The sequence below is a fragment of the Barbus barbus genome, assembly GCF_936440315.1.
Source record: "Barbus barbus genome assembly, chromosome: 20".
Lineage (NCBI taxonomy): Eukaryota > Metazoa > Chordata > Actinopteri > Cypriniformes > Cyprinidae > Barbus > Barbus barbus.
In genome coordinates, this window is record NC_136748.1 from 4,205,339 (window position 1) to 4,218,096 (window position 12,758).

Below are 12,758 nucleotides of genomic sequence, written 5' to 3' on the forward strand. Positions count from 1 at the left end.
GATATATGTATGTATTTATTGATGTGATATAAACACACAGATTTTACTGTGTTATAGTAAATGTTTCACCAAGCTGTTCTTCATCTCAGCCATCATTTCATTTGGTGGACTAGATCTTCACATGCTGCAGCTGCAAAAAACAGGTGGTGCTGGGGGAGGTGGAGGGTTTCAGAGGAAAACCATTGGTTTTCATTGGCTGCAGAATCAGCAGAGGTTAACCAGCTTGTGCCGTTTAGTAAATGATGTGATTGTTTGCAGATTGCATGTACAGGACTAGAGTTTAACAACAGAACTATATATTTAGCCTAGAGACGTGTTACACATGCATGCTGTTCTGCATTTGAACACAGAACCCCACAATTACCCTGCAACTTAAACACACAATTATGGGATGTGTAGTACTATAGTGTGGATGCATAAACCATGCTGAAGTAATTGAAAAACTGATTTGATAATCATCTTCTATGACATAATCTCCTGAATGACTAAACATTTCCTATCTGGATTTTAAAAGTATAATTCGCAATGTAGTCTGCTTTTATTTTATAAGTTAGATTGAAAAAAAAAGCAGTAGGTGAAACGATCAAAGTTAACAACTTTCCTTTGAAACAGATGAAAGAGATGAGGAAGTGCAAAGAGGTATAGACCATTTGTGGCAAATGCTTTTAAAGGATTTTTTTAGGCTTAAGATGGAGGAAAACAGCCCACATAAAACAATCAGCTCTAATTGAGAGCACATGTATTCGAGGAAACACCATGAAAACAGGAGAGCCCTTGAGGGGCTTCACAGCTGCTAGAACAAGCCAACAAACTGAGGATGTTGCTAGAGTTCCGGATAAAAACTGTATGAATATGACAGCTAATAGACAGCTTTTTACTGGGCTTTCCTATAAACTCCTGTTGTTTGGTTATAGGCTGGTTATAAAAAGACTTTTCAATGATTGATGGCTCTTAACCATTGCTTGAATATAAGAAAAGTTGATATTCTAGAAGCTGGAAAGAAATATATGAAGAGGTCAGTAAAATGGAATTATGGTTAAAAAAACACCTATGGTGGTGTTTCACCCTAAATAGTTAAAAAATATGGTGTGAAAACATTTGCTCCTGTGGTGGACAACAGCATCAAAGAGTTAAAACTTCAAGGAAAAATACAAAAAATATGAAAGATTCTGCATTTGGCAGCTTGCCCCCTCTTTTCATTTATTCAGATCTCCTCGATGCTCCTTTGACTGAAAAGTCTTGATATCCACTGAAACAGACGAGCAGTTCAGAAGTATGTTTGAGGAGAACCTTCTCAAAATATCCTCCTATCAGATATCAAATAATGACTGTTTGCCTTTAACGTGTCAAATAAATCTCAGAGCACAAATGGCGATTTCTTACAATGATTACTTGTGCAGTTCCAATGTAGCAGAACAAAACTTAAATTAATGATCGTCTTTGGCATTTACAAGAACATCTGATCGCCTCCACATTTTTGTTTTCTTTGGAAATAAAAGTCCCACCACTTTATAGAGGCCACTGTAAGTGGTAACCTGCAGCTGTTACCTTGAAGAGCTATTTATACCTGATTTAACCCATAAAGAATAGCTTTGGCAGTATAAATCAATGTATTTAGGCAAACACCAGTTTATATTATCATTTTTTCTTAAAAAAAAAAAAAAAAAAAAAAAAAAATCTGATCCTGGGCATAAATATTGATCATTTTTGTGAATCAGAAAATTTGATGGCCCATTTGACTATGATTATGTCCATGACTATGGATTTTTCATACATAAAATTGAACTGGATTATTAAAAGCTAGACTTTTGGCTGTTCGTGTGCATTTCTTAGAATTTAATTTAGTTTCAATTCACAACTCTGCTTCCGGAATTTAGGAACTGAATGCAATTTAAAATGCAGTTTACTAATGAGAGAACAAATGACAAGAGCCATTATACATTTTCAGTAGTTTTATTGAAAAATGCCTCTTCTGATTCAGAAATAAATAAGAACATAAGGCTGTGGAATTCACTATGTGCAATTCAGACATGAAAAAACTATTCTATGTCCATAGACTTGCAACAAATTCCAACTGCATTTCAACTGATATCATTGGAAAAACAACTATATTCTGATTGTAAACGTCCATACTAAATATACAACACAGGCATGCAATTCTTCTTTTGGTGTGAGTTTGAATACAACAGATAAATATTCGGTTTAGGATAACAAAACAAAAGCCAGGTCTAAGAATTAAGTGAACGGTTTGCCATTTTCCTTGCGAGAGAAAGAACAACAACAACATGTTGCACTGCAGCAAGCACGTTTACACTCTGCAAACTTTCAAATGTGCAAGGAATCAGTTCGTAGTGTTTATAGGACATAGTACTGAACAGGAGTTTGTTACAAATACAAAATGCAGTTATGTTACAAGCAAAGACACATTGTGGAACCGTCGGCAAGCACACAGGTTTCTTACGAGGAAATGAGAGCCTCTCCACTCGACTGTGCTAAATGTGCATATGAACAAGGCTTGATCTGGCCTTAAATGCAGTTTTTGACAGTACAGAAGATACACTTTCATTCTATGTTTCTATTTGTTTAGCTTCCTTTCTTGATAGCGATCTTTTTCCACGCTGGTTTCGTAAACCTGGTGACTGTGTCTCGATATCTTCCGACGGCTGGGCTGGTATGGGCACTACGTAGGTGTCAGGTTCTGGCTGGTAGGGGCCTGCTTGGAAATATTATTTGGCCAGCTGAGCATGTGCTTTTGGGTTCCAACATGTCATTTCAACTCTTCATTCATACATAGTGTTAATACTAAACAAAAAAGTAATACAAAAACTCCTATATTGACCAAAATCTAAACCCATTTAGCGGTTGTCAACAACCTTGCATTGGATTTGCCCCCCCTTAAACTATCGCTAATCTTACATACGTGTATAAAAAGAATGCATTTGTGAAAACTTGCTGTGAGGTATCATACAATTATAGAAATCACAATATCAAACAATGAAAGAAAACCGTAGCACTCGGCAAATACCTAAAACTTCATGGCTGCATATACTAATGGCACACACTGCATTTTTAACCTGAGCGTTGCCTACATGTATCATCAAAGATGAAAACCACAAATTAAAATGAAACGTCAGCAAAAAGCAAGTTTTCAGGCGCAAGCTTGATCACTGCTGTTAACCTGTTAACTTTAGCCCACTGCGTCATCGATTAACATTTACAAGGCACAATTAGTTTATTTACAGTCATCTCATAAAGAGCTACCACTGTTGAACACTGTTAACATAAACGCTCATTGTTAGTAGTTTCACATGCGTTCTAAGCACAACGAAGCTCTTTCTTGCTGCTCTAGATGCAAACGGGCCACGGGTACGTAACCATCACTGGCTCCAGTATGATATAGTAGCGCTCAGCTGGTGTTAGTGGTAGTCCAGTCCTTTCTTTGGTTTGATTGGGTTTTGTTTTTTGTTTTTTTTTTAAGAGTTGGCCAGCAAATATTCAGCAATCATTTCCATGGTGGTTATCCTTATTAGCTCAGAGCGAGTGCTAATCTCTCTGACATGGGATGTGCAAGGGATCAGGCAACCTAGATAGCAAACTATGCAAAACCTGAAATGGGTTAAAGATTGTGTTAGTTCATCTCAGTGGCAAAACGACTACCGTCAAAAGTGTAAAACAAAACTATAAACATGCAATTCTTCATCGATTAGCTATATTGTTAAGCAAAGAGACAGGAATCATATGATTAGCTGCTTACTCTAGAGCTCTGTTCCCAACACCGCTGAGCTGCCAAGCTAGACAGCATTATGCTGCCTTAAGTAAAAGACCTTGTTTTGTCAAGATCTCACCTCAATACATGAGGTCAGTCAAAACATTTTTTTAGGTTAACTGATCTAATTTTGGGTCTTTGTAATCTGTGATATTGTATTACGTTGAATATCAATGGTTGTTTTGTCTATTTGTAATGAGGGATTTGAGGACACATTAAAGTTTTTAGGTTTGTGTAGTTAGCCAATAAATTTCCATTGAATTCTATCAATGAGAACAAAGCTTTATGCTGTTACTTCTGACATCTTATTACGAAATTCATACAATAAATGTCAAACCCTCTTGTATTACATTATATGTTTACTTGTCATCTTAATTATTTAATGCTTGTTCCTATAAACCTTTCATGAAGACAAGTTTTTATTATGGCCACCATTTATGTTTAATATTTCAACATACAACATATTGTAAGTAGAAACAGTTGAAAAAGTTGATATTCAAACTGCCTTATGTGCACTCGGTTTTTTATTTTAGTGTTGATTATACATACGGTTAATTAATTAAAGATTACATAAACTTAAATTTTGGTTTTGGTGTTTTGGTGAAAAAAAAAAAAATTGGTGTATAACTAATCATAGGCTAATTAGGTTAAATAAAAATTAAAAAAACTATTTGAATTATTGTTGCTATTATGTTGGGATACACGGATGTATTGGTCAATAATCAGTATCGGCCAATAAAGAGTGTGATTTTTAAATCTGAAAATAAATAGCAACTGAATATAATATTATAGTAATGTACCAAATGAGAGGGTTCCCTGTATAGTTGACATCATTAGTTGGGAGACTTTTTTTTCTTTTAAGAAATCCAAACTATTGGTATCGGCAAATGTCATTCTGAATAATATGCGATATCGGTTGAGAAATTTAGCATCGTGCATCCCTACTATTAAGACATATCTTCAATTAAAAAACGGGCTGTTAAATATGTATATATTAATGTGCCTGTATAGAAGTCATAGAATATATCAAGCAAATGTTTATATTTATTTCCCTAAATAACAAATTGGCTGATGCACCTATGTTGCAATTTAAAAAATAATTACAAATTGTTCACCTTCTCCTAACTTACCCCAGATTTCTGCAAAGTGAAAAACTATTTTAAAAAGAAGTTTGGTAATGTTCACTGTATTACCCAATATTTGTATGTGCATTGTGTTGTGTTAACAACATGCTAAGATCAAATTCCATTAGAATCAACGCTATTTATTGTTTTCAAATTATCTGAGTGTTCCGTTTCATTTAGAAGCTCAACAAACCTCAACAAGACAGCTCACTAGGTTTTGGGACAGATCTCAAGACAATCACTCAACCGTACTGTGCTTACCTGGGTAACCCTGTCCATTGTAAGGGATGCCTACACACTGAGAGGAGTCACAATATCCTGGAGGTCCAGGTGGTCCTCTGACTCCGGGTCCACCCTGCCGCCCTGGTGGGCCACGGGGCCCCGCTGAGCCTGAGGGACCAGAGGGTCCTATCTGAGACTGCCCTGGTGGACCTGGAAAAAAATAAAATAAGATAAACAGGCAGAGGAGGTGTAAGAAAGCACCCTTTACTTCGCCTCTAGGTTTTCACTGGATGCGGATGGGCAATTGATTTCGAGCACTTAATTAAGCAGTCAAAATATTTAAATTACAAAGGGAGAAGGGGTAAATCTGCCCCCCCCCCCCAACCCTTTTCTGTCTAGACGGTATTAACCAAACTGGAATGCTGTCCCTCGACTCTCGCTCTCGTGCAGTCTGAAGTCAGCACATGTGTTGTCAATAAAGCCTCTGCAGAAAACACAACTACAAACAGTGAGTCACCACAAGCTTCCTCCTACTGTACGTATACGATCGCTGTGTATTTCATTCAGAGAGGTCTTGGCATTGTTTGCACCAGGGAGATGTTTCCACATCTTTATAGTTTTCTAGCTCCTGGAAATGTGTGGTTTTACATTAGCAGACAGGATAGTAATTAAATGCATCCCCTGGAGAAAGCGCAGAATTGTGTTTGTTGAACTGAGTGTTGTTGCAGTTACCATGGAGCCAATACTTCATTCAGACCCTTTGTGTTGTGCTGGGATGAGTGAATCAGGAGAGACTGCGCTCAGAACACGAAACATGTCTGCACAAATTCTCTCCAATAATAACTGGATTATTTGGGCCTTGTGATCAGGTCTCAGCATGGAAACTACCACTTTGGCCAGCTTTGCTTCTTATGATAATGGAAGTGCCTTGCTTACTGAAAACAGAATTGTTTCCAGGTTTTCATATATCAGGAGGAATGGGTGCAGATTGTTATTGTTATAACTTCTGTGACAACTTCTACACTGGCCCTTAACAAAGGCAAGGGATCTCAAAGACTATTATGAATATTCAGAAATAGGTAACATTTTATTTTAAGGTCCAATTCTCTCTATTAACAATCAATTAACTACAACTTTTGCCTCAATAAACTCCTAATTTGCTGCTTATAAGTTAGTAAGGTAGTTGTTAAGTTTAGGTATTGAGTAGGATTCAGGATGTAGAAAATGGTCATGCAAAATATGTGCTTTATAAGCACTAATAATAGGCATGCTAATAAGCAACTAGTTAGTGGTGAGAATTTGTTCCTGTACTAAAGTGTTACCCAGAAATATTATCAATTTGAGTGCTCTGTCGGATGAGAACAAAGTTAGATCTGAATTGATCTAAACAAACTTGAACTAAATTTGTATCATAAATCATGAACGTCACAACATTGACACTGAACTAAATTAAACTGAACAATGAGAGAACAATAATGAACAATACGACTATAAAATTAAAATTAACTGTTGCATTGTTAACATCTGCAACATTGTTATAGTGAAGCTGCTTTGTATAAAGCGCTATATAAATAAATGTGACTCGACTTAAATTGAAGAAGAAAAGACATGGCACGATAACACAGTGGAACCTAGGAATGGTAACCATAAGATGTACCTGCTTCTGATTTCATTTATCTGTCCTGGTAAAGACTCTTTTTTTGGTAATTCTGAGCAAGCATAAATGGCCAATGTTTAGACAGCAAGTGTTATTTAATCAACTACACACAGATGTCTCGAGATCATGAGATCATTTGAGATCATTTCAGATTTGAACTGAACAGTAAGATCATTTTGACTGTTGATTAATGTAAGCGTGCTGATTGCCCTGACAGTGGATCTGCTGCTTATATTCGCGTGTAATGCGGTTTTCCATCCACGTCAACTGAAGAATGCAGATGTTCCACTGATAATGGAATGGAATTCTTTCATGAACGTACTTTAGAATAAAATTCTTCTTAACTTCTATTTTCTTCATATTTTCTTTACTTAAGGGGGGAAACGTTTGGATTATTTTGTATTCCAAAATATATTTCTTAAGAATATATTTATTTGTATTTATATTTTTCTTAAGATTAAGACAAAACTGAAGAATTCAAATTTTTGAAAAGAATTTTCTTAAAAATCGACATAACTTCTTGAAGTAAGGATAGCCTCCTATGTTTTTTATAGTAACTGCTGTTACAACGTAACGCTAGCAACACATAATACATCTTACTATTACAAAGGTTTTGCATGAGTACTCTGAAGTGACGCCAGGGATTGATAATATAAACAATGAATCTAATGTTTTGAAGAGTATGTGTGGATATTTACTGTACTTACAGATTCTAGCCTAAATCTTGGAATATATGACCCAAATAAGAATTTTCCCCGGTATTGCCATCAGAACAAGTAATTAACAAGTCTGCCACGTTTGTTCTGACCAACTGAGGAAAAAAGCATTACAATAAATCACGCTTCGGTTAAAGATCGGTTAGCATGCAAATCATTATTATTGTTATACTTTATTCTCAAACTAATAATGTTAACAACATCAGCATTACGTGAATATGAGTACAGTGTGTATTAGCGTGTATTTAAATTTCAGTACAGTCTAATCTAATTATCATGCAATTCGAATTTCATTTGAAATACAAATCTTGTGTAATCCCAGGCTATCTGTAATCAGAAGCACATTTAAAACTGGAATATAATTTAATATCATTCGCATGTGATTCCTAAAAACACATAATCCTTTCTGGATTACAATCCGCCATCAAAATGATAAATTTAATTATTCTAGCTGCTGCGAGAAAGGCTATAAACCATCCGCCACCTGCAGGATCCTCACATGTGATAGCCTACTAGTCAGGACAACTTCTTTATGTTTACAAGCGTGATGTAATGACGCAGTGCCATGCTCGAATTTCCCGTGAAACCTACCCGTACCACTCAAATGAGAAAACATTATTATAAGCTAACCATTGTGAATCGGGCTAAAGTAAGGTGATAGTTTTGAACACTGGCTGGTTATGTACTTGCTCAAATATTGATTTCGATTGACCAAAAACAGTTACGGACTGCATCTTTAATTAATACAATTTTCAGCCCACTAATAGTGTGTACACAAAAACTGCAAATGAATTAAAAATAGCTATTTATTATACCCAGGCACCTTAAAAAAATTAAACGCAAGTGCTAAAATCCCATCAAACCAGTCAAGATGAAAACATTGTGCACACTTATTATGATTATTACGGTAATCTAAGTTAAGCAAGTGCAAAAAGACAGCCTTTGAGGTGTTTATCATTGAATCGATCAGGGAGTCTCTGGCAAGAACTGCCATACAATCATATATTGCTTAAAATGGTCATTTTCTTTTCAGAATAAAAATTGAGATGTTCTCAAGAAAATATTTGGATTGTTTTTGAGGATTGCACTTTCTTACAATCTTATGAAACTTCAGTAACACTTTAGTTTAGGGACCAATTCCCAACTAGTTGCTTATGAGCAATGCATATTACTAGCATACTGGCTGTTTATTAGTACTTATGAAGCACATATTAATGCCTTATTCTGCATGACAATATTTTAGATCCCTTAACCCTACCCCATACCTAAACTTAACAACCTTATTATTAATAAGCACCTTACTATTAATAGTTAGTTAATAGTGAGAATTGAACCACAAAGTGCCCACGAAAACTTCAGATTTTCGTGAATCCAGCCCCTGTATCTCAATCCTTTGGAATTCTTAGGAAAGGCTAAAAGCATACATAAACAGCACAAGAGAGGAAAACACCCTAAATATTTTTATATATGAAAAATGATTTGTCTGAATATTGCTACAGGCCTATTAAGACAACTACTTCAGCTGACTAACTCTTAAGGTTCCCTTAATCCCAACTGTCACAACACGGTTTGATGAGGAGTTAGCACACGCTTGAGCCAACCTATCCAAACAATCCAGGGGAAAAAGCTGTTCCTGATTGTTCGGAAAAACTAATGACAGCAGTTGTGTAACAGGCCATTCATGTCTTAATGATTCATCATTTTGCGCTAATGTTCATCTATCATGCCTAAATAGTCCCAGAATGAGAAACATTGTGATATGGAATAACAACATAGAAATCACAATTGTTAAATAAATGTTAACGATAATTAGAAACAGTTCCATTAATCAGGAGGTTTTGGATAGACTGTGACTGAAAGCCTTGAAAAGGCAAGTGTGTATACAAACTCTGGCTATAATTAGCAGTGAAATGGCCCGGTTAAGCTGAGGTGGCGTTAGGTTGCACGAAGACATACCAGGAGGTCCAGATAATCCTCTCTGTCCTCGAGTGCCAATGCCTGGACTTCCTCTTTCACCCTTCTCTCCGGGCAATCCTAGGATGTTAAGGGTAAATGCATTAAAAAATGCAAACCATATGGCAGTAATGCCAAACACTAAGTATATACATGAGGATGATTTTGGGGAAAATGGAATCTATTACAATCATGTGCATCAAACATTTGTTTAAGTTTTTGAGGAAAATATTAGTTGTGAAATCCCCCTTTTTTAAAATAAACCTATAAATACACAAATACATTCAAGGTGGTTGAGTCCACCCTCAAATCTCTATGACACATAAAGATGCCTTATTTTGCAATCTTTAACAAGACTTCTTCCCATGTGAGGTAAGTGCATACCTCTTTCTCCTGGAGACCCAGGCAAACCTGGATTTCCTGGGAACCCGTTGGGTCCGGGCTGACCTGGCTCTCCATGGGTTCCCTGGCTTCCAGGTGGGCCTGGAGGTCCAGCAGGACCGGGACTATTACTCCTGTAGTTACTGGGGATCTGGTTCAGCATCATATCCATTCTGCTCATTTGTCCTACAAGCAAATGAAACATTTTCTGTTTTAACATGAACACTACTTGATGCAGCGGTGACTGGAATATTTTGTTATTATTTTGAAGTGCCTTACTGCTGACTAGTTGTTCGCAGACTTGTCTTGCTACAGAGCGCATCATATTCTGTGACGCAGTATCTCCCTGGAAAACAGAAAACAGAATAATCTAGATTGTTCTTGCTCATGCAAAAGGATTTTTCGGCAGCAATGCTCTGGGTTGTATGAGTGTTCATAATGGTTACTAGGGCGTTGCAAGGTAGTTGCTAAGATATTGTAAGTGTTTGCTAGGGTGTTCAGGGTGAACAATGCAAATTGCATGGAAATTGTATTAAAGTGGCACATACCCTTTCACCCTTCTCTCCTTTCAGGCCAACAGGTCCCTGTGATCGACAGATGAGAACAGATGAGCCAGAAATCACTCAAATCACTATCACCTATAACTAGTGACCATATGTTTGGTTAGGCTGAGTGGAACACATAACATTATTTGCTATTGTATTAATTTCTATAAATGTCTTTAGAACAAGTCCTATGATATTTAAAATGAGCCAAATATACATACCGGGAGGCCAGTGTCTCCAAGTTTTCCTGGTTTTCCTGTAATTCCTGGCATTCCAGGTGATCCTGGTGGTCCCTAAAATATTCATCTCATTAAGCATTACTCATATAAAATATAATTACCATTCAGTAACTGACAAATCACTAAATGACAAAGACACAGAGAACCAGAATCAAGGTAGCCTTGACATAAACAGCAGTGTGATTTTACTATCACTGAAATAATATTATAGTTTTTATTCATATTTGCGTAAAAATGAAAATTCCAACTGAGTACTGAATAATATGAATTAAGCGCATTCACTTACTATACAGTTAATGTTTCAGTTTGGTTGTTTGTATATATGCATAATTTACTGTTATTACTACAGTAAGTACTAGTAACGTGTGCAACTGTGTCTCCTTAAAATAAAGTGTTACCTAAAAACTAGTCGGATATTCAAGCCATTTTAAAAAATGTAAATGTCTTTGCATTATATTACTAAGTGTGTGTGTGTGTGTGTGTGTGTGTGTGTGTATCACTGTATTTGTAAAAGAAACATGGACAGTATTAAGGAGGAACAGGAAATGTGATGCATGTGCTGTACTGCCGATACTTTAACTGACATGACAGTCTCACACTCATCAGATATTCAAAAGCTTCCACATTACATACCATTGGTCCCGATGGACCTCTTGGTCCAGACGGACCTTCATTTCCTGGTGGACCCTGAACAAAAGCATATGCCATCATGAACTGTACAAGATGCACAACTAATAGCATTAGCAAAGATTAATTCAATATGGAGAAAGTTTAAAGACGCCCATGAGATGGGCCCAACACAACCCACTGAATTGGTCCAACAAGACAGAAGAGACAAGTCAGATAACAAAGCTAAAACTGAAAACATGCTCTTTTAAACCAGTTCAAGGTGCACTTAAGAAACATATCTTACCCTTGCTCCAGAAGGTCCAACAGGGCCGAGTGGACCTGGAGCGCCAATCGAGCCCTTGGAAGAAGGAAAAATACTTCATGTCATTGGTCACACCGGTGGTTGTTTCAAAATAATTGTTTTTGTATCAAACAACCATTTAGCTGCTCGTGGATTAAGCATGAGCAATTTCAAATATAGTCAGGATATGACTAAATTCAACCTTTCCATGGAAGAGAAGCAAGGTCATACTAAACCATATTAATACGTGTACAAATAAACTTCTTGCAAAGTAAAAGTGCCTTCATCCTGTACAGCAATAAGTACAGACATTTTTGTTTCTGTGTGTGTATTTCTTTTGGAAGTCAAAAATAAAATGAACTTATGAAGAAGGTGTTAGCAATCATTCTGCTGTAAAGCTGTGTGCTTTAAGAGGATGTGAGTTGTGTTTGCCGATCGTTTTTTAAGCATGAATGTAATCATAAAGCCATTTATCTGATAAACACATTAAATCTTCTAAATCCCACACTGCAGAAACCTTCCAGAATCCATTACGACACAATTTAAAAGCACTTAAAAACAGCTCAAACAAAAAAAGCACTTACCCGCTGTCCAGGCAAACCAGGGTCACCGGGGTCTCCCTTAGGTCCAGGCCGCCCCTGAAAGCGGAAGAAATGAGACAAGCTTTCACACTCATTCCTCTGTTACATGACATTGAATGGAATTTACATCTCAGCTGTATGTGCATGAGGGGTGAGGGGGCGAGTGAGCGCTGGCTCTGTTAAATAAATGGGTCTGAAGCTTTTAGTCATAAATTACACCTGCACTTTACAGTACTGTAGCCAGACAGGTCCAGGAGTTTAATGTCGCAAGAAAGTGAAATAGAAGACACTTTCCATGAATAGAGTAGAAACTGGTGTCCCATAACTTGTTTAAAAGCAAAAATGAGAGAAATATAACATAACACAAATATAGAAAGTATGTGTAACATAGCTAGTATTAAAAACATTAAATCCCTCCCCCGTCCCCTTTAAATGTATTAATCTGACATTCAAATCAGTTCATAAAATACTGGCATATTTGTAGAAAACTGTCCATTTTTAAATTGCAAAAAGCATATAATATTTATTAAGACCACCTAAGATGGAATAAAAACAGTTTTAAAAGTTAAGCATTTCCTGATTTTCAAAATATTGTTATTTTCGTACTTAAACATTTTATTTCAGTTCTAATTTAATTTCTAATTTTCAATTAAGTTTTAAAACG

General features: G+C 36.4%; 1 protein-coding gene across 1 annotated transcript in view; it reads right to left on the reverse strand.

The window, feature by feature from the left end:
• Window positions 1-1,938: 1,938 nt before the first annotated feature.
• The window catches only part of LOC306886400 (collagen alpha-1(XII) chain-like), an 87,695-nt gene continuing 76,875 nt past the window's right edge, over window positions 1,939-12,758 (reverse strand). The window contains exons 55-64 of the mRNA XM_079443473.1: window positions 12,098-12,151; window positions 11,517-11,570; window positions 11,237-11,290; window positions 10,586-10,657; window positions 10,368-10,403; window positions 10,099-10,165; window positions 9,823-10,005; window positions 9,442-9,519; window positions 5,152-5,322; window positions 1,939-2,713 (exon numbers count right to left, since the gene is read on the reverse strand). Coding sequence (XP_079299599.1) covers window positions 2,568-2,713; window positions 5,152-5,322; window positions 9,442-9,519; window positions 9,823-10,005; window positions 10,099-10,165; window positions 10,368-10,403; window positions 10,586-10,657; window positions 11,237-11,290; window positions 11,517-11,570; window positions 12,098-12,151 — 915 coding nt within the window. The 3' untranslated portion in view covers window positions 1,939-2,567. The remainder of the gene's footprint in view (window positions 2,714-5,151; window positions 5,323-9,441; window positions 9,520-9,822; window positions 10,006-10,098; window positions 10,166-10,367; window positions 10,404-10,585; window positions 10,658-11,236; window positions 11,291-11,516; window positions 11,571-12,097; window positions 12,152-12,758) is intronic.